The following is a 22,078-nucleotide window of genomic DNA, read 5'->3' as shown; positions in this document are numbered from 1 at the left end:
ATTGTTCGTCCGAAGGGCGGTTCATTAAATTATAAAGGTCATATGCGTACAAGTCCGTGAACGGGTTGGCGTAGTAGTATGCGCTGTAATGCTTGCGGTGGGCGTATAAATATAGTGTAAATGCGAAGGAGGCGAATGTAATATGTGCTACGAAACAGAAACGTACCAGTGCGAAGTGGCCGATTGATGGGAATTACGGTCGCCACACCGAATTGCGGGCGGGGGTATGCGTATTATTCGTGTTTTTAGTCCGCTGCGGAGGTTTGGAGGGGGTCACTGGCCGAAGGAGTGAGGGGTCAGGCTCGGCTCGTCTCATGAACTGCAAAGGAGTCAAAGGGGACCCCTTGGCTGAAGGTGATGATCTAATGGATTGTGGACTTTGCCCACTGGGTGTCAAGAGAGAAAAGGATGGAACGAAAGGGAGTTTTGGCTCAGGCGTTCGTGGTGGCAGTGGAGGCGATTTGAATTCAGGAGCTTCAAGAAGTGTCGCCGAACTAATCCACTTTTCTTCGGGCATCCCATAACGAGGAGGGGACTCTGGCAACAACCGGAAGCTGTCAGCAAAATGGTCTTGGATAAATCTTAGAAAAATGGTCGTTAGTAGACAAACAAAAAGGAACAAGAAGCAAGGCAACTGACCGGGAAAGCTCTGTCCATCCGCCCCCGACTCGAACCATGACGGTTTGTGAACGTAGGATGCGGCAAAAGCAAAGTTTTGCATCTTGATTGCCAATCCAGTATTTACCACTCTGATCTTTCCAAGTCTCCGATACACCTTCAATGTTGATTCCTACAGGAAGTTGATTGACAACGTCACCCACAGCGACGTCAAGCTTGCTTTTAGGATCGGCAATGTATTTCTTCCGTGGTGATGAACTTGTCTTTTTCTGTGGCGTTGTCACTCGCGCAACCATGGATGACAAAGAGTTTCTTGGAGCACGAGACCAGGTGGACGTGGATGTTGTAGAAGTGCGAGGCGCCATAGCAGAGCGAGACGTCGAGCGTTCTGACATGCTCGGGGAACCAGTTCGTTTATTTTGGCCGGTATGTGCTCGTGATCGCGACGGGGTGACAGCTGGCGGCCGAGCTGCAGTTGAAGTCGAATTTGATAGACTTGTCGTTCGTTGTCGAGAAGCGAAAGTAGATCCAAATAACGACGAACCAGATACTGAGCGGCTGGTTGACGCAACGGATAACCGGCTACTTGGGCGAGTACGCGGTTGCTCTCCTGAGACCACACGGCGGGAAGTCACACGAGGGGGAACATTCAATCTTCCCCTGGAAGGGCCAGAGGAGGCGGAGAGGTGCGAGTAAGAGCCAACCTTTTTCGCTGAACTTGTGTTCATAGAAACACTGCTGCTTCTGCCGGAGCTGTGTCGCGAACTGACGACGCTGACTGGACGCGATTTCTTTCCACCGAGTCTGTCATTCCCCATGTCTTCTAGCTCAAGCCAAGTCTGGTCAACCCGTCGATGTTCAGAAATTGCGCGTGCATCGTTGGATACGGCGGAGAACTTCAACTTCATGTCTTGGATGAGACCCTGGACAAAGGCAAGCCTCGCCGAGAGTTGTTCCTCAGGTGATGCGTTCTTGGATGCTTCAAACGACGACGACATAACATCGGGAGGAAGGGCAGGGTAGCTGTCGATGTGTTCAAGAAGGTCGCTCAAGCCAGCGTCGCAGAGACGCACTGCCTCTGACATTTGAATCAAGGGTTCAGTATTCGTGAGCAGACGAGAGAATGCCTCAACCTCCATCCTCAGTGATCGCAGCTCAGTATTTATGGCGGGTGTATCCACAGATGGGGGCAACTTATCGACATCAGACGAGATGTGGAGAAAGTCTTCGGTCATTTGAGTGATTTGTGCGCGTGTGGGCAAATATGCTGAGGGCTTCGTTGGTCGAAGAACCTCATTAATGTTTAATGAATGAAGACGTTTTCTCAGCGCGAAAATTAGCGCTTGAGTGTTGAGGACTTCCTTATTTTGAGTACCAGGTGAATTTAAAGGCGCAAGGTTAAGTCCAAAGACATCTTGGAAAAACAATAGTATTCAATAGGGGAACAGACGTTGTGTTGCTGAAGCTTACCACTTTCCGAATACAGCTGCATCAGAGCTCTTACTCCCCCAGCTTTCTGGTCAGCTCGCTTTGAGAGTCCTGGGGTTTTGTGTGTCGCTATATTCTCTTCCGTCTCAAGGAACGCTTTCTGTTGTTTGAATTCAACTCCGCGGGGTACTTGTTCTTTAGCATCTTTAGTCCATCGTCCTTCTTCAGCCTCATGTATCATTCCCTTTTGTTCGCCATCTTGGGCCAGCTGTCGATCTCCGGCTTCATGCGCCAATGGTTGCTCCTCGGCTTCCTTCGCAAGTTGTCTCTCTCTTTTCTCTTTCTCCTCTCTAAGCTCCTGTGCCAGCTGCCTTTCTTCAGCCTCTTGCATCAATCTTTTCTCCTCAGCCTCGTTAGCTAACTGTTGCTCTTTCTCTCGTGCTTCCTTTTCCTGTTGTTTCCGCCCTTCCTCCTCTAACTCTCGTCTCTCTCTTTCAGCTTTCTCCGCGTCAAGTCGCTCTTGTTCTTGAACTTTTTTCTCTCTCCGTTTCTGTTCTTCTTCCTCTAGCTCTCGCCGCTCTAACTCAGCTTTCTCTGCCTCAAGACGCTCCCGCTCTTTCTCCTCTAGCTCTCGCCGTTCTGACTCAGCTTTCTCTGCCTCGAGATGCTCCCGCTCTTTCTCTTCTTTCTCCCTTAGCCGTTCTAACTCAGCTTTCTCTGCCTCGAGACGCTCCCGCTCTTTCTCAGCCTTCTCTACATCAAGTCGCTCTCGCTCTGCGTGCCAGCGACGCTGCTCTTCAAGCTCCTCCTGAACCAACCTCAGCTTCTCCTCCATCTCCTCTCGTTCACGTTGCAGCCGCGCCTTTTCGGCCTCCTCACGCACAATCCGTTCTTCTTCCGCTTTCAATCGAGCAGCCTCCACCGCTGCTTCTTCTTCCAACCGCTGCCGCTCCCTTGCTTCCTTTTGTTCAGCCTCAAAGCGAATGCGTTCAGTTTCGAGGGCCAATAAACGTTGATGCTCAGCCTCTTGCATTCTTTCTTGAGCCTGCCGTTCAGCTTCTAAACGCTGTTTCTCCTCCATCGCGAGCCTCTCCTCTGCCAATCGAATATTTTCTCTTTCCTCAGCAGCTAGGCGTTCCTGCTCTTCTCGTCTAGTTTTCTCCTCAAGATTCCGAACAGCCTCTTGCCGATGGAGTTCGGTGGCCCTTGCCTGGGAGATGTCATCCTTCAACCTGGCAACGTGCTCTTCCCATGTCCTAAAACACTCTTCGGCATTTTCGACGTTTCTCATTCTTGCCACGTATATCTGGTCACAGTGGGTACGTTCAAGAGGGGCTGAAGAAGTATTTATTCGTCGGAGAAGTTCACGTATCGATGCGAAGGAAAGAGATATTCTTCGTCGATTGGAGAGCGATGAATCTTCGACCACGCTGGAGAGTTTATCCAATGAGGTCAAGACGCCTTCATCCTGTGCTACGAAATCCGCAAGAGCCAACTTGTGACCATTTAGATCCTCGATGACATTGTCAACATCATCAAGGGTCGCTGAAAGCGTGGAATCGAGCTCCTTTGCCATCTGCGCTACTTCGAGATGCATATGCGACTCTTTTAACATCTCAAGCCTGCCTGACAGTCTCATCGCGTATGAATTAGAATCTGCTCGCACGGAGGCATCTAAAACTCCAAGATCGAACGGCAGATCAATTATCATGTCTGGCGGCTGAGTTCCAGCTAACTTGAGGCTTGGAGTTGAAAAGTGCCTCTTCGAGAAGGTTGGGCTACCAGGAGATGGGCGTCCCGAAACGAAAGGGATTCGTTTAGACAAGCTATCCAGAAATGTGGTGACTTCGTCCTGTACACTTTTCATTTCCGTGAACATATTCTTCGTGTCGTTGTTGGACGGACCAATCACCGTATGATCACCAAGCGTATCGTCGATGGTTTGGCGATATTGAATTTTAAGGTTTTCGATACGAAGAAGGAAACCATTATGTTCTTCGCGTACCAGATTCATTGCAGCTGACTGTTTTTGGATTGCGGTGAGTAGCTGAAGCATCTGTTCAACGTTTTCCACACGCCTCTTCAGAGCTTTAGAACTTTCAAGCAGGTAGTCCTTGAGAGGTGGCTGTAAGTCTATAGCAAGGGTCTCCACCGGTATTTCGACGGTATTTGATATATCATGACGCAGGCGGTGAAGTTCCACGTTTATGTCCGCATGAGTGGATCCTACGGACGATAGAAGAATTGTCGGACTTTCCGGAGTAAGGGGTGCCCCAGTTCCGTTTGATTCTTGACGCCACCGCTGTTTCTCCATTACCTCGAAGATTCGCAGTCGTATACCGTCAAGTTCCTTCAGTTTGTCATCCATGAGAGACCAAATTCTTCTCGCCTCTCGCAATTTGACAACCTTTTCTGAAACAGAATCGCAAAGACTCTGGGCTTCCTGTCGCATGGTACTCAACCTCCGGATATCAGCAGCAGCGTTGTCTCTGTAGATGGCGTCGATGTCTAAAAGATCCAGAGAGTGGAGATGAATATGGGAGGTCCGCAAAAGTTCATCAGAAGGTTCACAAATACGCGACATTTCTTCGAGCATGGATGGTAGGAGAGCAACAAAAACTGAATGGCGTGTCGGCTCTAAGCATGCCTCGGTGGTGAGATCAGGAGGAGTCCCATCTTCGTCACTTCCAGTCACACCATCCTTTAATCGTTGAATGACAGTTGCGAACGATTCAGATAGTTCATTTGCAGACTGCACCATAGTCTCAACGCGTTTTACTGCGTCGTATTTATTTCGATACTCTTGCGCAGCGACATGAACAGCTCGAGCCATGGTGGTTGCAGTGGCGATTTCCAGAGAAAGATTCTCAGCCAGCGTTACATTAAACGCTTTTTGATCGAGAAATAGAGGGTGTTCTGGAAGAGGAAATGTGCTTGTGGTTGATGCGGGATCACATCGCACAGACAACCTTTTTAGGATTGCGTCCGCGCGACTGGCGAATAATGAGCTCTGGCGTGAGGTAGGAAGCTGAAGTTTGGCCGTCTCGATCTCTTCCAACAGATTTTGAGCTGAAAGTTGATCTTTTTTCGTCTCAACATAGATTTCATCAGCCCTGCGTTATAACATTCAGCGACGTGGACACCGTTTTGAGTAGATTGAATATACTTTCTCCACTGCATAACTAGGTTCATAACAAACTTGCCAACGTGCTCCATCTCGTTGATGCTCTTTTCCTCCAAATGATCTTGTTCGTCGAGAAGTACCTCCGGAACAGGCTTCCGACTGTTATCAATTAACTTGTCGAGCGCCTTACCGGCGGCAGCGACTTTTCCATGACGAAGGCTGGTGATGCGTGCACCAAACTGGGCTGCATCTCGGGAGAGCAGCTCTGCTAGCTTGAAGCGGGCACTACGAGAGAATGACGGAACGGATATGCTGGTATCAGAGCCAACCGACGCCAATGAAGTGACTGAGGCGCGTCGACTTGGCATGGTCACATCCTCAGCCATTGGAGAGGGCCCGTCGTAAATTGAGGGCGACCACCGCGCGCGTTTCGTAAGAAAGACATTAAGATCGTTGATAATTCCGCGACGGTCCTTCCACGACCCAATCCTATTCTCCTCCCATGTCAACCTGACACTCAAGAGTTCCAAATGTTCGGAGCGGTCGCGGAGAAGATGTAACAATTTGTCCAGTTCATAAATGGTTGTCAGCGTCAACTCAATCACATCAGTATCCTGAGGGGATAGGTTCCGCTGGGTCGCCGCTAGGAAACGTGAGCGATGGAAGACAAAGTGACGGAACAACAATCACACCTTTCGTTAGCTGCCTGAGCTTCTTCAATTCGCCAGTGTCAAAGATTTCCGTTTCCTTTTCGATAGTATCGTGTTCCGCTAACCACTGCTGAAGTTCAGCGCGCGTCGCAAGGCCTGGTACCTCTTCTGCCGATGATTGTACGGCGTCTAGCCCGGCAAAGACCTCGATTGGAGGCATTTTGTCCAAGAACTAAAAATTGATCAGATACCCTGGAAAAGGGTCAAAATTTGAGAAAGGTGACCTTGATTTTTTCCTCTATCCATGTTTTCCGCTCACTGAACGTTTGAAGCTCGATTACCTCGTGCGACTCGAGAGCTTGTTCCTCCCCGTGACTTCGAGAACTGGGTAACATTTCCGTTTGAATCCTAGGGTTTAATCCATTGGATTCTTCTACTCGCGTCAATTCTGTGGCTGTAGTCCCAGTAGGCGCGACGGTATCTGAGGGCATGGTCTAGAGAAAATGGACTGTGCTTTTGGTATTGATGAAAAGAAAATCTTCTACGCTCTGCATAGTCCGGGCGAAAAGGGTTTACCAGGCCGGCATGCCTCGAGCTGCAGCGATGGGATGAGGGGGATTATTGTGGAAGGAGGACAAGAGCACGTGTGACAATTAAAATGACGTGAAGAAGTGCCCCCCTTCCTCATGTCTGTTTCTCACATCACACTTCTTCACACTGCAAGTTCCCACATCATGTCTGTTTCTCACAAGGGACACCAAATGCAGTGACAGTTCTAATTATGTCCAACAACCGTACAGATAAGATGCGTACATAGTCGAAAAGCAAGAATGACTGAACGAAGAAAGCAACAAAGCATAGCGCAATAAAGTAGAAGTTAGAGAAATACAGGAATAAGGAGAGAAATACAGGAATAAGGAGAGAAATACAGGAATAAGAAAAAATCTAGCCAAAGATATTCCACCATTTCCGTTTTTTCTTCGGGGGTTTAGGTGGGGCTGGCTGGGGAGCATTTGCTCTGCGTAGAACAGTGTTCGATTTCTTCTTGGCAGATATCTGAATTGATTTTTTCTTACGAGGCTGTTGTCTGGTTCCAAAAAAAGTTAATTTCAAGAAACCCGAACAAATCAAAAAGACTCACTCATCGACATGCACGACGTAGTCCTTTTCTCTCCTAAGAGCAGCCATTGCCACGTTAATTTCAGCTTGTAATACCAATCGCACATTGTTAGGCACGATAATCTTTCGTCTCCAAATTGCAACACTATTCCCGCTCTGTGATGGCAAATAAACGAAAACGATAACTTGAACAGCGGGGTTATAGAAAGCAACAGATTCCTGGAGAGTTCTGTCCTTCGTGGCCTGAAGCTGATCGAAAGTCAACCAGTCAAAGACTGGTTCTTTCGGATGGTCGGGCAATCGGAAAGCGGCGTTGGCGAAGAGTGCGCCACGCTCTCGCGACTGCAAAAATCGGTGCAGCTATCAACAAAAAAGTTAAGACAGTAATATACACGTAAAAACCGTGCACATACCCCAAAGGCGCCGAGATTGTAGGATACTGTTTGTATCCATATCAACAAAGCGGCGACCCGCTCGTCCTTGTCCGAGGGAAACATCCAATGTATACGTTCTCGAGCAAGTCGGTTTGTTCCAAAGAAAGCATTGGTTACAGGTTGAAACGCAACACCTTTAGATTCGAGAAACTGGATATTTGCATGCTCACTGAGACTACTTCGAGGGATTGCAGTATGAAGAGTGGTCGTTGTTCCTTTGTAAGCATGGGTCAATGTTTTGGACGGCATGCTGTAGGAGTTGTTGCCCAGATTGCCAGACCAGACGTTCTTGCTGGTGGAGTTGTCGTGATGAGTGTCTTCTGTCTCCTCATCTTCTGTCTCCTCCTGGATCGCTCCCCAGCCAGCGTCCTCTCCCCAACTACCCCATGCCCCATTCGCATCATCTTGCCTTTTATTCGCCCCCTTCCCGCCATTGCCAGCCATCCCCCAATCATCGTCACCCCAGTTGCCATTGTGCGAAGTGTGGTCTGGATTTTTCTTAGCCTTTTTGTTGGCACGCGTTCCTTGAGCGTTCTCAGCTCCCCAACTGCCCCATTGCCCCTCCGTTTGCTGATGTCTCCCCGACTTCTCGTCGCCATGCTCTGCAGCTCCCCAACGATTTTCATCTCCCCATTGTCCCGGCACAGACAGGTGATCTTCACGTTTCTTCGACTTTTTGTCACTGGCTTGCTCTGGATTACCCCAACTCGCTTCCTCTCCCCACGAACCCCACTGCTGTTGTGATTGCGCCTGCGGTTGTTGTTGCTGTTTATTCTTCTTTTTGCTACTTTGTTCTTGAGTACCCCAACCGTCTTCTGCGCCCCAACCCTGCCATTGCGGTTGTGTTTGCTGTTTGGTGGTATGTTTATTACTGGCTGGTTGATTTTGCGCCTTCTGCTTCTGCTGGTGTTGGTGTTGGGCAGCCTTGGTATTCTGACTCTGGGGTAAATTGAGTAAGGAGTTCAGGATCTGCGAACGCTGCTGTGGAGACAGGATATTCCTGCTTCCATCAGGCGCGGAGGGGGCGAAAGTCACCTTTGGCAACCGCTTAGTTTCTGCTCCCCACGTACCCCAATCCGCCTGCTTGTGTTGACCAGCAGGAGATGCGGTACCCCATGTCACGCTTCCTTGCCCCCCTTGCCCCCAGCCACCAGTCTCACCCCAGCTGCCGGCCGTTTGTCCAAAGTTCCCCTCTGGTTGACCCCTCCCACCACCCGCCTGATGCCCAACAGTCTCCCATTCATCATCTTCATCCTCCAATTCATCACTGTCTTCTGAGCTACTCTCAGGACTAGGAGGCGTTACGCGGATGACGGAGTTGGGCGGTTTCCCCCAAGTCTCCCAGCTTTGCACCACTCTATGCTGAGGTTGCCCTTGCTGATGATGTCCAGCGCCACTCCCCCTCGTTTGTCCCCAACTGACGTTCGCACCACCATGCGGTTGCCCCCAAGATCCCTCGTTCGTTCTTCCCTGCACGGAGCTAGGTGCTTTAGAGTCGCGCCAAACCATTGGTTGCTGCTGGACTGAGCGCTTCATTGCAGAACTAGTCGGAACTTTATCTCGATGGGCGGGCACTGGGTGAGACGGGGCTTGGGGATTGGATGGCGGGGGCCACGGATGATGGTGCGAAGATATTCCGTGTTTTGCCTCCAGCTTGCGCGCGGCTTCACTTGCAGAGGAAGTTTTTTGAGTATCTAGGAAAGCAGCTGCAGCAGAAAGAGAGATGGGTTGCGAGACGGGAGAGGTTATGGCAGATGGAGCAGCAGTGACCGTGGAGGTCTGACTGTGATGAGTATCCCAAGTTTGAGGATTTTCGGTACCTTCGTGATTATTGACACTCCATGAATCATATCCTTCGTTAACAGCACCTGACGCAGATAATCTATTTGTGGGCATATGTCCGGAAGCAGTGTCACTGACTGGGGCCGTGATCGTTACGGTTGGAGGAGGTATGGGTATGGCTGTGGTAGGCTGGACATCAGGCCAGTTGTGAATTTCTTGGTGCACATTTGCACCCCACGAGTCTTCCTGCGTTGGGATATAGGGATCTACACCGGTTTCACCTTCGTTGAAAGCGCCTGTGGCACCGCCCTCCGGCACATCCTTGAAATTGTTTACGACAGCTGGATAATAATAATAAAGATCAGGAGAAAGGTAAGGTGAGGTATAATGATAAAGAACTGACGAGGATCGAAGAGGGTGACTCCTTGGTAGACGGCTTTAGAGGGCTTTTCCTCTTGTTTCTGCTTGCCCTTTGCCTTCTTCGGGGCCATGGTGAGATTGAGCAGGAATGGATGGACAGATAAGAATAGCGATTTAATTATTATCGCGCGACTTTATGAGCTGATGGCGCCCGACGGGGAGCCTGGCACAGCTGCAACGGGGAGGCATGAGGCATCCTTCGCGGCGGTGGTACTAGTTGATAATGTCCGTGTGACTCTGTCACGCACATACATGCATACCGTGCATGAGCCTCAACAACGACGGCAACGACGGCAACGACGACGGCGCTTTGAATAATCCCTCTCGCACAGACACCCATGCTACTAACTATTAAGTATGGACTACAAATCAGATTTCAGCGTCGTCCACAACCCTACATAACGACCAAGTTTGTCACAAGCTGTGCAGTGATGATACTTAAACAGCTGCACCACCGCTTTTGCTCCTTAGACTGGACTCTCACCATCACCTTTAGTGCAGCACCGTTTGAAACGGCAAGACCGGGTGTCTATCTGCAAACATAATGGCCTTTTCTTGGAGCTGGATCTTCATTCTATCCACTTTGTTGCTTCAATCAGGATATGCCTATGGCCAGCAGAATGGCAGACTCACTAATGACAAGGGCGTTGCTCCGTAAGCCTCGTTATCTCATCCTCCTCTTCTGGCGCTGACAAGAGAAGTACAGGGCTCCAACTTCAGTTTCAGAAACAGAGGAGCCAAGTGAGCGCAGAAACGTAGCGGTCATCGTCGTCCCCGTTATCATCGCTTTCCTTCTGCTTATTTCGCTCTTTGGCTTGTTCTTGTTCCTTTATTTGCGCAGCAAGAGGGAGCAAGCTGTTGACGTGGAAGATGGTTTGGTGGATAAACCCCAATGGTGGATGGTGGATAGCAAGGCGGAAAAGAAGATTGACTGGTGGCGTTTGAGTCATAACTTCGATGCACCTCCCCCAGCAGCATCGGATACGCCTACAGGTGGTCGTTCGCACCTCGAGAGGCTCAAGTCGGCCTTGTCCCGCAAGGGCGCTCAGCGGCGACATCAAGGGGTGATTCCATCCGTGGTTGTTCACAAAGCCGTTACCAGCCCAACTGAGACCATCGATCTGCCTCTCCAATCTGTTCCCAATCCCAAACCTCGCTATCCTAGCGTACTCGAGAGGGGACACCACGTACCGCTCTATCCAGTTCAGTCCCCACCAAGGGTTTCACCTCCCCCCTCCCGAACTCTTCAATCATCAGAGCGCGACAGAGCAAGTCGGCGAAACCTTAACAGTCCACCTCGAGCATTGGTTATTCCTTCTGGCCGCCCTTTGCTTGGGTATCCCGATCGGAAAGTGGGAACACCGAGATCTCCAGCAAACCGTAAAAGAGATTGGCTTGCCAGGCACAATCTACGACACCCCTTCCTACCCTTGAAGGACACGGATGCTGTTCCTTTCCCCAAGATTTCTGCCCCTCTCCCAGCCAGTCCAGGAGACTTGACGCATCCCAAGCTCAGTTATTCCTACAGCATCGGGAAACCACGTGCGGTTCCTCCCCGTCCTGATGGTCCGCGCCATGAGCGGTATAAAAAGATCCCACCGCCCATTGTTCCCCCAAGATTATTGCTTCCAGACCTGGAATTGGGCGAGCAATTTGGTAAGTATACCCCTGGAAAGCAGAACGTGTTCCCCCCTGGCCTGTCGCCTTCATATCCAAGACCAAGCCCACGTCCCATCTAGTAGTGTCGTACATCTTCTGTTATTGGAATATATTGTTGTTGCAACCATAAGAAATGAGGGGGGAAGAAGCCGTCATTTCAGATATCATAATTGTGAGTCTAGATGAGCACTACATAACACGGCTGGTACATTTAAAGTATGCGGAGAACTGCCTCCAGAACCTCATTGGTTGTACTTGTTCCCTTCAGATCAGGAGTCAAAACCTTGCCTTCTCTGATAACTTGATCAACGGCAGTATCCAGCCTGTCTGCTCCCTTGGTATAACCAAGATGGCGAAGCATCAGAGCCGCAGAGCGGATAGATGCAATAGGGTTCGCAATGCCTTTGCCTTCAATGTCAGGGGCTGAACCATGTACCCTGAAGATGTAAGAATGAATCAATGATGAAACCTGCAGAGAACCTTGAAACGTACGGCTCCCCCATGACGAAATTGTCCCCAGCATTGATGGATGGTATCAAACCCAAAGATCCAACGAGTGCGGCGGCAGCATCCCTGTTGTTTGAGAGGTCATTTTCATTGTCAGATTCTTTCCGCTCAGAGTACTCACGACAGGATGTCACCGTAGAGGTTAGGCGCGACCAGTACGTCGAAGATCCTAGGGCGCCCAAGGTCAAAAAGTATTGCCAGACATACAGATCTCATAGCTTACTCTGGTTCACGGAATAACCTGTAGACGGCGCTATCGACAAGTTGTTCGGAAATGGTCACTTGGTCGTACTTCCCATTCACACCAGGAAGAGTGGGGACACTGCGAACGGTTTCTCGGAAGAGACCATCGGTAACGGACAGTACATTCGATTTGTGGATGATTGTGAGGAGTTTTCGGGGCCTGGCATTGGCGAGTTCGAATGCCATTTGACCTATCCTACGGGATGCACGTTCGGTAATCAGGCGGGTTGCACGGGCCTCCTTGCCATGTTCTCCGACGGTCTGCACTTCCTGCTTCACGTACTGAATGCTGACGGAGTGAAAAACGTCTAGCGTCTCAAGGAACGGACACACTCACAAGACACTCTGTGTTCTCCCGGACGACGATTAGGTCAACAGAAGGCTTTTCTCCAACTACTGGAGCAACCTGTTCTGATATTTCAGAAGGCAGTGACGGTATTCAAAAGATAATCACGCACAGAAACAACGGGGCGGATGTTCGCGTACAGGTCCAGCTCTTTACGCAAAGCCACAATAGGTGACGAATAGCCGACAACTTTTCTTGATGGAGAACTATTGATACACGGAGAGTTGGTTGTCGTTATCCATAGAAAATGAAAGATGATTACCTGACGGAACCAAATAATGCGCAGTCGCACTCTTGACGGAGAATGCTACGAGAGATAATAAGGAGGCGATAGATGTGTCAGGAGATTCACGCACTCGACGGTTTCCTGAGGAAGAGCAACGCCCGTCCGAGTGAAGGTTTCCCAACCAGCAGCCAGGTCAACGAATTGGGGATTGGGAATATCAGACCCCAGGGCCAAAATGGCGGCCTTCGCTGCCTGTGCAAATATAGGTTTACTTAGATGACGGTGGAATACTTGTGAAAATTGCAGTACACACTGGAATAACTTCCTTCCCGATACCGTCGGCTGGGATGAGACCAATTCTGAGGGACTGCCTAGCGGCAGTCGACAATGTTCTTACAGACGCTCGAAACATGATAGTGTAGGTAAAAACAGGAAATAAAATGAAGAGAATTGTCGGCCGAGGAAATGCTTACGTTATACGCGACGGTCACGTGCCAGCGCGTCAAAATGCATTTTTGAATTTGGTGCTTTTGTATACTGCCATGGACCGAATTCCTCTAAAACCATACAACCTCCTTACCCCCTCTCATCGCGTCCCTCTTCCTTTACTCACTCCTCCAGACGAAAGGAAACCCAAACGCCAGTCCCGCTTGACCAATGAATCTCCCAATAAACGCGTCAAACTCACCCTGGAGTCAGCTTCTGACGTGTCAGAGGATAGCGACAGTGACTATTATGAAAGCGATGACCAGGAGATGGACGACTCCGTTGTTGGCCATGCACAATCGCGTCGATATACCGAGTACGGGTCACGCACCAACTTCATGATGAGCTTGCCAGCCATGTCGAGAAGAATACTTCGTCAGTGATTGACTTATCAATATCCACGTACCACTAACGTGTTTTTTTTGAATCCACAGCGTCTACTCATTCCATTCTTCGGTCTTTCGTGTCGTCAAATAAGTCGGACGTATATAAATGCCAGTCTGCTTCAGTGGACGGCTATCTTACGCCTCCCTATGCATGCTCATATTCTCATGGTACATTCAACATATTTGCATAATGACGCAGTGATTCACATGAGTTTAGCTGCGAAAAATGGAGGAATACCGCACCTCGCCGTAGCAACCGAACAGGGATCCGTCCATATTTTGGATACTTCGAAAAGGGTGGACTGGGACGTTGGTGAGCACACATGTAGCACTCTCATCCTCTCACAGACTAAAGTTTAACTCCAGAGCCGATACGCACAACTCTCCAACCGCATCACAATGGTATATTCAACGTAAAATGGAATCACTTCGATACACACCTAGCGACTTGCTCTGGGGACCAATCCACACGAATTACATGTGTCGAGACTAACACTATCACCCATGTGCTGCAGGGGCATAATAGCACTGTAAAATGCATGGCCTGGGATCCAAGCCACAGTGACTTGTTAGCAAGTGGCGGACGGGACGGCGCAATTTGCCTGTGGGATTTGCGCTTGGGCAACAAACAAGACGATGATGGGTTGATCGTTTCGAGTCCTGTAATCAAGATTCCAGGAGCCCACGAGGATTCTCAATCCAAGGGGAAAAGCCGACCACGAGAAGGAAAGCAACCCGCCTCACGAAGTGTCACAAATGTTCTGTACTCAGACACCGACCCATATGGCATTGTTAGCAGTGGATCCTTCGATGGGTAAGATTCGTCACCTGAGAACTGTCTGTAATTGATTGCTAAGCGCATGTGTAGCATTCTTCGATGTTGGGACCTTCGAGTGCAAACCAGTAAACGGACAAGAGCCACAAAACGCAAGATCCCAACCTGCATCTATTCCTCTCCCATTGATCCAACAACCCTTCGTGGATCACGTCGTCCCAGAGGCATCGTCAGTCTAACCAGTGGCTCGGGTCCAACAGCAAGGCTTCTTTTTGGGCTTGGAGCAGACTCTCGGATCCACACTTACGCCTTTCCGTCACTTTCACCACAACCCTGTGAGTTTGCGGACCAAAATTTACAGGCCAGCTCTTTCTATGTTGGCATTGCTGTTTCCCCTTGTGGGCAATGGCTTGCCAGTGGTAGCGCGGGCAAAGAAGGGAGGGGTTTCTTGTTTGACGTGAGCAATGCATGCCGCCCGTCGTACGTGAGGGAAGGCGCAGGCGTCGGTTTTAGAGGGCAGATGGGTGAAGTGGGGGCGGTGGATTGGGCCCAAGGAATGCTGGCAACCTGCGCAGATGATGGGACGGTGCGGGTGTGGAGACCAGACGTCGAGGTGCACAATCATTGTGTCGAAGAGCCAGAGGAGAGCAAATGGGACTGGAGTTGGTCAACATAATCGACCCCAATAATACCTGGAACCGTTGTACATATATCATTTCGGATACCACCAATTGCATTGTGTTGATGCAGAATCCTAATGAGTCAAAATATGATGAATAGATTACAATTAAGGTATCCCAAGAACGATATCACAATGGTAGACAGGTAGTGAAGATTTGCGGTACAATCGTGTAGACGTGATCAGCGTGAGGGTCCAATGGAGATGTGTAGGATCTACTTCTGCTGCATTGCATTCACCAGCCTGCGAAAAGGTTAATTTCGAGGCGATTAGGGAGGCACAAAGTGCTCACCAATCCAAACCCTCTTCAAGACCCTCTCCTTTCGTCGCACAACTTCCTCTCACACTCCACGGTCTTGATTTCTCACCACCAGCCAATCCGAGTTGCTCGCTGATCTCTTCAGGTTTGAGAGCGCCATCCACGTCTTGTTTATTACAGAAGACGAGCAGGGGTACGCCTTTTAGTTCCTCTTCAGACAACATGGTCAGCAGCTCCGTTCTAGAGGTTGACAAGCGTGCGCTGTCGGAGGAGTCGATGACGTAAATGATAGCTGACGTGTTGGGGAAATAGCACCGCCAGTAGGGCCTATGGGGAAGACGTGTAAGATCAATTGTGGAATTCACTGTCCGCGCAGGTGCGAACCGTATACTCGACTGTCCCCCCAAATCCCAAACCTGGAATTTGATATTTTTGTACTGCACCGTTTCGACATTGAAGCCGATGGCTTCAAAGTCAGTGAGTTGTCAGCACCAGGGGGAAGTGAGTCATGGAACGAGCTTACTTGGTATCGTTGCAACGACTTCACCAATCTAAAACATGATGAGAACGAACCGAAATTGGCAAGAAAAAGACACACCTGAAGTCTGTAGAGAATGGTGGTCTAGCAACGATGATTAAGCAGTCGAACGACAGACGATCCAGAAAACGCTACCTTTCCAGCAGAATCAAGGCCTAGCATGAGAATACGGACATCTTGATCCTTGCTCCATCGAACCAGCGTGTACAAGGACGTGAATAGAGACGAGAACGAGAGACCCATCGACGACGACGACAACAGTGACAAGTGCTGTGGAATTTAAGACGAAAACCTGGCTACGACACGTGCTTCATGATCATTTCAATTTCTGATCGCCGGTGCAGAAATATTTCCTCTCCCTTCATGGCCAAAAAATCCTCTAAACATAAACCAGATCCCGATATCGAGGCATCAGATGAAACACCTCCACCGAACGAAGTGAAGAAAAAGCGAAAAGCCGAAAGCGAGCAGCAAGTAGATGCCTCAACGGGCGAGCCGCTGAAGAAAAAGAAGAAGCGTAAGAGAGATGCTATGGAAGAGGCTGAGAAAGATACAGGGGACGCTACAGCTGAAGCTCCGCCAAAGAAGAAGAAACATAAGAACAAGACTGGTTTAGCTGATCCGAGAGAGGACACCGCTTTGAGCAATCAAGCTAGCAAAGGTGCGTGAATTCATGTTGTATTTGAATACTTGAAGGACAACTGATTTTACGTTATTGTCTAGGCTTGGAATACGCGTTTCTACAATTCCATCGTCCATACAAATGGAAGTTCAATAAAGCACGGCAAAACTGGATTATTAGGAATGTGTGGTCAGCGGAAAATGTGAGTTTTCTCTATATTTTGTGGCCACGATGATCTGCCAACATCAAGCTGGAACCTAGGTTCCAGAAATGTACCTCCCGCTAGTCACCAAATATCTTACGAACGTTCAAGGTGGATCTCGCACCGTAAGTCATCCTTTTCATCCCTCCATATACAATGTCGGTGATGAATGAACGCAGAAACTTATCGAAACATGCCAATCTATTCTCGACAGGCCTCAGAAGTCAGAAGCAGAGAAAGCAGAGGATACAGAGAAGAAATCTTCTCTCAAAGTCCCGGTACCTGAGCCTTCGCCAGTTGAGGTTGCTACAATTGGCGATCAACGCGCGCGAGCCCAAACCTTGCTAGACGCCCTTGCTTCGCCAACAGTGGTTCAATGATCATTCCAACATGTCAACAGACAGCAGTGCCGCATCTATCAACTGTCATTCACAGACTTCTAGTTATTCAACACCAGAAGGTGACTTGTATTGAGTGGCGAACAATCTTTTCCTTGCCCGGCATCCTGGCTTTCTCTCCAACAATTCAGATCAAACGGTATGGGTAACTGAGAGCGAAATTATATTCGCGAGTAATACACGGTACAACAAGGGAACCTAGGCGGAGACGGCGACACTGAAAGGTGCTACAGGAATATCCTCACTGAGCGGTACACCGCCAGTTTTCATCTTCGAGGGAATGGCGCCAGGAGCGGTAGGAGGCGAGATAGAACCGTCAATGTGACGATTTGCGTGCAATTGTCCGTAAATGGGCCCCAAGAGGTTGTTGAACGCTCCCCTCGCCACTGTAACTGCCTTCTTGTTTACGACTGCCTTTTCGCCGTTATGAAGAGTAGGCGGGTGGTTGACGAGTTGCTCGTCGGTCCACATGGGTTGGATGACCTCGTCTGCGCCAGCCATGCCAACGCCTGCACGTCCACCAAGACGTTTCCAGTCAGCAAGGCGATTGATCTGCAGCTCGGTGAAGATCTCGTCGACGGCCTTGACAAGCTTATCTATCTGCTCAAGGGTGTGGCGGGGAGTGACTGTGATGCGAAGGCGTTCTTCTCCGCGAGCGACGGTAGGGTAGTTGATGGATTGGACGTAGATGTTATGCTCGGCGAGCAGTTTGTCCGAAGCTGCTTTTGCCAGGGCAGCATCACCGACAAGTACGGGGACGATATGCGAGGGGCCGGGGCTGGTGAATGAGAAATCAGAGATAGTGATCGGTGTTTCGAGAATAAATACGTACACGACAGGAACATCCAGTTCAGCGAAGCGTCTCTTGACCTCCCGGACGTTGACCTGCTTGAGTTGACGATCACCAACGTACTCCTTCTGGTATACCACACTGGCGCGTGCACCAGCCACCGTTGCAGGAGGGAGAGATGTAGTGAAGATGAAACCAGGCGCGTATGATCGAATCATGTCGACAAAGTCATCTGAGCCTGCGATATATCCACCAACAGCGCCGTATGCTTTGCCTAGTGTACCTGTACGGATATTAAGCACATTTCTTGGCGTAAAACGGCTGCACAAACCAGTAATGATGTCAACTCTGTCCATGACCGAGCCTTTAATAGGTTCTGAGCTCTGACCAGCTGCAAGTTGAGCATCATAATCCAAGTGTTCGGCGACACCGGCGCCACGGGGTCCGTACAAGCCAACGGCGTGAACCTAGCACCGTAAACTTTCAGGCGCGATCAGATCGGAAAATGAACACAGACTCACTTCGTCCAAGAACGTCAGGGCGCCGTATTGATCTGCCAAATCACAAATCTCCTTGATAGGTCCGATACTGCCACACATAGAATAGACACTCTCAAATGAGATAATTTTGGGTGTCTCTTTGGGATATTGTTGCAATTTAGCTTCTAAATCCTCGAGGTCGTTATGTTTGAATATAACGCGCTTGGCTCCAGAATGACGCATGCCTTGAATCATAGACGCGTGATTCATGGTATCAGAAAAATAAACGCAGCCAGGGAGTTTCGAACCGAGGGTGGCAAGTGTTGCATCATTGGCTACGTAGCAGGAAGAGAAGACCAATGCCGCTGGCTTGCGGTGCAAATTCGCAAGCTCCTGTTCGAGGGACAAATGCATGGCGCCGTTGCCGGCAATATTACGAGTTCCGCCTGCGCCATGGCCATATTTATCAAGAGTACGACTGAACAAGAGAGTAATGAGTATTGTGGGTGTGACAAAACCACCTAATTAAAAAACCTACTGCATAGTCTCGAGAACGACGGGATTGTTGCCCATCCCAAGATAATCATTAGCGCACCAAACTTCAACCTCATCCTTGACGCTGCTGGTATGAGCGACGGGGAATTTGGCTGCGAGACGATTGATGTTATTGAAATAGCGGTAAGATTTGTCTTGGTGTTTCTTGTCGAGCTCGTTGACGTAAAATTGCTCATAGTCAAAGTTAATATGGTCCTTTGACTTTTGAGCAGTTGCAGTGGCGGCCTCCTGTGCGGCTACAGCCTCAGCGACAGCTTTCTGATGGAAGGGGCAACCAGCTGCTGCTGCTGCGGCCGCTTCTTCCTTTGCGTGCTTAGCGTCATTCTTAACTTTCTGCTTGGCAGCTGCAGCTGCGAGATCGTCCGCCATGCGAGCTGCAGCGCGAGCAGCAGAGGCATGAGGGCACATTTCGATAGTAGCCCCTGCAGGAGGGAAAACACCCTTGTCCTTGTGAATCCTCTCAACGTCAGAATTGGCGGCAACGCTAGCATAGCCTGCGACAATTTCCTTGGAACGGACACTGAGTGCCGGGCCCATAACGGGGCATTTCGTTGCGCGTTCTGTGAGGGCGGAAAGAGACGGAAACCCTGGTGACGAGGACGTGGAGAGAGAGCGAAGAGTCGAGGTTTTTGTCCTGCCCAAGAAGGGACATGCAGCTTTGAAGCGGGTGAGGGAAGAGAGCTTGTCCATTATGGATGGAGGGAGAAGAGAACCGAGTAGTCGAAATAATAAGAGCTTTGATTTTAAGTAGCTGACGGGCTTTTCAACTGTCGGACGAGTGAAATTTAACAGCCAATCACCATCTTACAATTACTGATCACCTGATCCGGCTTCGGCTGATTTTTACCCTGTCCCTTTGCAGTTAATTAGGTTGTGCTGAGCACTCCCAGGCATCCCTCCAGTACATCTACCGCTAAATCTACGTCCTCCTTCCCCACGTTCAAACTCGGAACAATTCTCACAGCATCCTTACCCGCTGTTAATACAAATACCCCACGCTCTCGAGCCATCTCCACGACTTTGCCAGATGCGTTCACATCCTTGAACCCGAGCCCTAGAATCAACCCACGCCCACGGATTTGCTCCTGGAGAATATTCGGGAACCACTTAGGCAGTTGCTCCAACCGTCCGGAGAGATATTTACTCGTCTCCGCGATATGCGCAATGCTTTCGGAAGTTGAAAGCCTGCTTAAAACATGGTGGCCTACTGCGCAGGCCAAAGGTGACCCTCCGAATGTTGTTCCGTGAGTGCCTGCCACGTTAGCTGCGATCAGCTGTGCAAAGCAAAGAAGGTCACAAATGATCTTTACCTGCGGTCATTGTCGCCGCAATAGTGTCTCGCAGTAACACTGCGCCAATGGGGTAACCATTGGCGAGCGGTTTCGCCATCGTTACTATATCAGGATGGCAATCCTCCGGGAGACGCGAATGCGCCCAAAGTGTCCCCGAACGGTACAACCCGCACTAGATCCAAATTTAGTTTCCGGTACCATTAAAGGGTGTTTACGACAAACCTGGATCTCGTCAAATATCAGGACAGCCCCAACATCATCGCAGCGCTTCCTCAACGCTCTGAGCCATTCCTCCTTGGCCTGGTGAATGCCGCCCTCCCCCTGGATAGGCTCCACAATTACGGCACAAGTGGCATCCGTAACCAGAGTTTCCAGTCCGTCAAACTGATTCAATTTACCAACGTCTACCCCAGGAATAAGTGGTGCAAATGGGGCCTGGTATTTTGGGTTCGTTGTCACGCTAAGCGCACCCATACTGCGGCCATGGAACCCCTGTTCAAAGCACACAATCCGTGTTTTCGTGCACGCCTCCGAGTCCCAGCTCCGGCCTGGAGCGGCGGCAGCCCACCGGTCTTTTCCGACCTTGCGAGCAATTTTGAGGGCACCTTCGTTTGCCTCTGTACCCGAGTTGGCGAAAAATACTTTCGAAGCATGTGGGCCGTTGTTGCTGGGAGTGTATCCCAACCCACCTTCCTGCTGCGTGAGCGTGATGAGGAGTTCGGCTAGTTTACCGGCCCACTCGTTGTGATACACGTTGCTTGTGTGGAGGAGCTTCCCAGCTTGTTCTGAGAGAACCTAAAAATAAACGTTCAATTGTTGGCTTGATTATATTTTTTTGAGAAAGTACGGAAATCGGGATCCCTGTTCGTTCCGACGTAAACTGCGAAATGCGGGCTACAAAACACCAAGCCAAGGGCTTATCTTGCGCATGGAAGAAACATATGCCGAAACAACACGTAGATTAACATACCTTGACAACTCCCTCGTCAGCGTGTCCCAGAGCGTTGACGGCAATCCCCGCACTGAAATCGAGGTATTTCTTCCCATCCACATCCCAGACGTAGGAACCTTTGCCATGGGAGAGTACAAAGTCCGGTCGCGCGTACACGGGAAGGAGGTACTTGTCAGCGAGAGAAAGATATTGTTGAGTGGCCTGGGAGGGAGGTGTTGGTGATGCGTGAGTTGGCTGAAGATATCCCTTCGAGGGTAAGTTCTGTGCAAGAGGTGAGAAAGGGCTTGGTTGTGGATGGGATACGAACGGAGGTTGAAAGTGTGCGTGCGCTCATGACTGGACGCGTTCGAGACAGCACGGCAACTGGAATGTGCTTCATGGTGAAGTAAGTAGGGGATGAAAGAAAAAGAGGTGTTCGTAGTTGCGATTTTTAAAGCGATCCTCTCTCGAGTCACAGCAAATGCTGAGCACAAGGAGTCAGAGCACAATTTGAAAACAGCTCACATCAATCAGAAATGCAGCACAATTTGAAATGTCAAACAAACTTTCAGAGTGTACACAGAAAAACATGGCAACTATAGACACGTATACAACTCCCAAAATTCACTTTTACAACGAAGCATAGGTCAATTAGTCACGGCTCGAACTCCTCCCTCGGCTCCTGCTCCTACTTCCACTGCCTGATCGAGTGCTGACCGACATGGACGACCCCGTCGACGCAGATCTCGAACGCCCTTTCTTAGGTGCAGATCGATCTGGAGGAGTGCTAGAACGCTCACGCGTGCGAAGCGGCGGGGTTAGGGGCGGAGAGCGTTCTCGACGCGATGGAGGGGGTGGGGTGCCAGAACGGCGAAGTGGAGAACGTGAACGAGACAATGAACGATCTCGTACGGAGGGAGGAATCCTTCTTCGAACGGGGGAGCGCGAACGAGATTTGCGAGCAATGGGCGAACGAGATCTCCTGATGGCTGGAGAGCGAGAACGTGAACGACCTGGAGATCGGGAAGGTGAGCGAGAAGCGAAACGCCTGCGAACACGAGAAGGTGGTGAGCGGGAACGGGAAGAGAGGCGATGACGGTCCCCAACTCTAGGTGGGGAGCGTGAAGGAC

General features: G+C 50.0%; 7 protein-coding genes across 7 annotated transcripts; 2 read left to right on the top strand and 5 right to left on the bottom strand.

The window, feature by feature from the left end:
- Positions 1–6: 6 nt before the first annotated feature.
- Positions 7–9,646, bottom strand: LACBIDRAFT_292160 (uncharacterized protein; the record flags this gene model as incomplete). Its single annotated transcript, XM_001874696.1, has 11 exons — positions 7–581; positions 640–2,032; positions 2,089–5,159; positions 5,213–5,813; positions 5,863–6,052; positions 6,162–6,301; positions 6,570–6,654; positions 6,897–6,900; positions 6,962–7,299; positions 7,353–9,496; positions 9,559–9,646. 11 exons carry the CDS (start codon positions 9,644–9,646, stop codon positions 194–196), a joined length of 8,442 nt encoding a protein of 2,813 aa, XP_001874731.1. The 3' UTR covers positions 7–193.
- A 398-nt stretch (positions 9,647–10,044) lies between these two features.
- Positions 10,045–11,361, top strand: LACBIDRAFT_292159 (secreted proline-rich protein). The gene is made up of 2 exons (XM_001875260.1): positions 10,045–10,229; positions 10,282–11,361. Exons 1-2 carry the CDS (start codon positions 10,120–10,122, stop codon positions 11,312–11,314), a joined length of 1,143 nt encoding a protein of 380 aa, XP_001875295.1. The 5' UTR covers positions 10,045–10,119; the 3' UTR covers positions 11,315–11,361.
- Positions 11,362–11,445: 84 nt separating this feature from the next.
- On the bottom strand, positions 11,446–12,968 carry LACBIDRAFT_229977 (mitochondrial NAD-homo-isocitrate dehydrogenase LysB; the record flags this gene model as incomplete). The annotated part of the gene is made up of 9 exons (XM_001874695.1): positions 11,446–11,671; positions 11,727–11,807; positions 11,863–11,910; positions 11,965–12,266; positions 12,322–12,380; positions 12,439–12,536; positions 12,593–12,637; positions 12,687–12,808; positions 12,870–12,968. 9 exons carry the CDS (start codon positions 12,966–12,968, stop codon positions 11,446–11,448), a joined length of 1,080 nt encoding a protein of 359 aa, XP_001874730.1.
- A 2,000-nt stretch (positions 12,969–14,968) lies between these two features.
- On the bottom strand, positions 14,969–15,947 carry LACBIDRAFT_171373 (uncharacterized protein). Its single transcript, XM_001874694.1, has 6 exons — positions 15,815–15,947; positions 15,740–15,763; positions 15,665–15,692; positions 15,526–15,607; positions 15,175–15,468; positions 14,969–15,125 (listed from the first exon to the last, which is right to left on the bottom strand). The coding sequence occupies exons 1-6, from the start codon at positions 15,920–15,922 to the stop codon at positions 15,098–15,100; spliced, it is 564 nt and encodes a 187-aa protein (XP_001874729.1). The 5' UTR covers positions 15,923–15,947; the 3' UTR covers positions 14,969–15,097.
- Positions 15,948–16,042: 95 nt separating this feature from the next.
- LACBIDRAFT_305723 (uncharacterized protein) lies at positions 16,043–16,883 on the top strand (the record flags this gene model as incomplete). Its single annotated transcript, XM_001875259.1, has 4 exons — positions 16,043–16,340; positions 16,403–16,503; positions 16,563–16,628; positions 16,683–16,883. 4 exons carry the CDS (start codon positions 16,043–16,045, stop codon positions 16,881–16,883), a joined length of 666 nt encoding a protein of 221 aa, XP_001875294.1.
- A 161-nt stretch (positions 16,884–17,044) lies between these two features.
- Positions 17,045–19,262, bottom strand: LACBIDRAFT_187624 (uncharacterized protein; the record flags this gene model as incomplete). Its single annotated transcript, XM_001874693.1, has 7 exons — positions 17,045–17,679; positions 17,734–17,974; positions 18,023–18,158; positions 18,213–18,648; positions 18,709–18,950; positions 18,978–19,028; positions 19,056–19,262. 7 exons carry the CDS (start codon positions 19,260–19,262, stop codon positions 17,100–17,102), a joined length of 1,893 nt encoding a protein of 630 aa, XP_001874728.1. The 3' UTR covers positions 17,045–17,099.
- A 329-nt stretch (positions 19,263–19,591) lies between these two features.
- On the bottom strand, positions 19,592–21,348 carry LACBIDRAFT_305721 (acetylornithine aminotransferase; the record flags this gene model as incomplete). Its single annotated transcript, XM_001874692.1, has 5 exons — positions 19,592–19,977; positions 20,036–20,189; positions 20,240–20,812; positions 20,988–21,215; positions 21,277–21,348. The coding sequence occupies 5 exons, from the start codon at positions 21,346–21,348 to the stop codon at positions 19,592–19,594; spliced, it is 1,413 nt and encodes a 470-aa protein (XP_001874727.1).
- Between the last annotated feature and the right edge of the window lie 730 nt (positions 21,349–22,078).

Source organism: Laccaria bicolor, genomic scaffold (genome assembly GCF_000143565.1).
Source record: "Laccaria bicolor S238N-H82 LACBIscaffold_2 genomic scaffold, whole genome shotgun sequence".
Lineage (NCBI taxonomy): Eukaryota > Fungi > Basidiomycota > Agaricomycetes > Agaricales > Hydnangiaceae > Laccaria > Laccaria bicolor.
Note: the sequence above shows the minus strand (reverse complement) of the source record. Positions and strands in the feature narration are given on the sequence as shown.

Coding starts and splice junctions, on each gene's coding strand:
- LACBIDRAFT_171373 (XM_001874694.1), bottom strand. CDS start 15,922: ATGGGTCTCTCGTTCTCGTCTCTATTCACGTCCTTGTACACGCTGGTT. Junction 15,608..15,664: donor AGTCGTTGCAACGATACCAA/GTAAGCTCGTTC, acceptor CTGACTTTGAAG/CCATCGGCTTCAATGTCGAA. Junction 15,126..15,174: donor CTTGAAGAGGGTTTGGATTG/GTGAGCACTTTG, acceptor ACCTTTTCGCAG/GCTGGTGAATGCAATGCAGC.
- LACBIDRAFT_292159 (XM_001875260.1), top strand. CDS start 10,120: ATGGCCTTTTCTTGGAGCTGGATCTTCATTCTATCCACTTTGTTGCTT. Junction 10,230..10,281: donor AATGACAAGGGCGTTGCTCC/GTAAGCCTCGTT, acceptor AGAGAAGTACAG/GGCTCCAACTTCAGTTTCAG.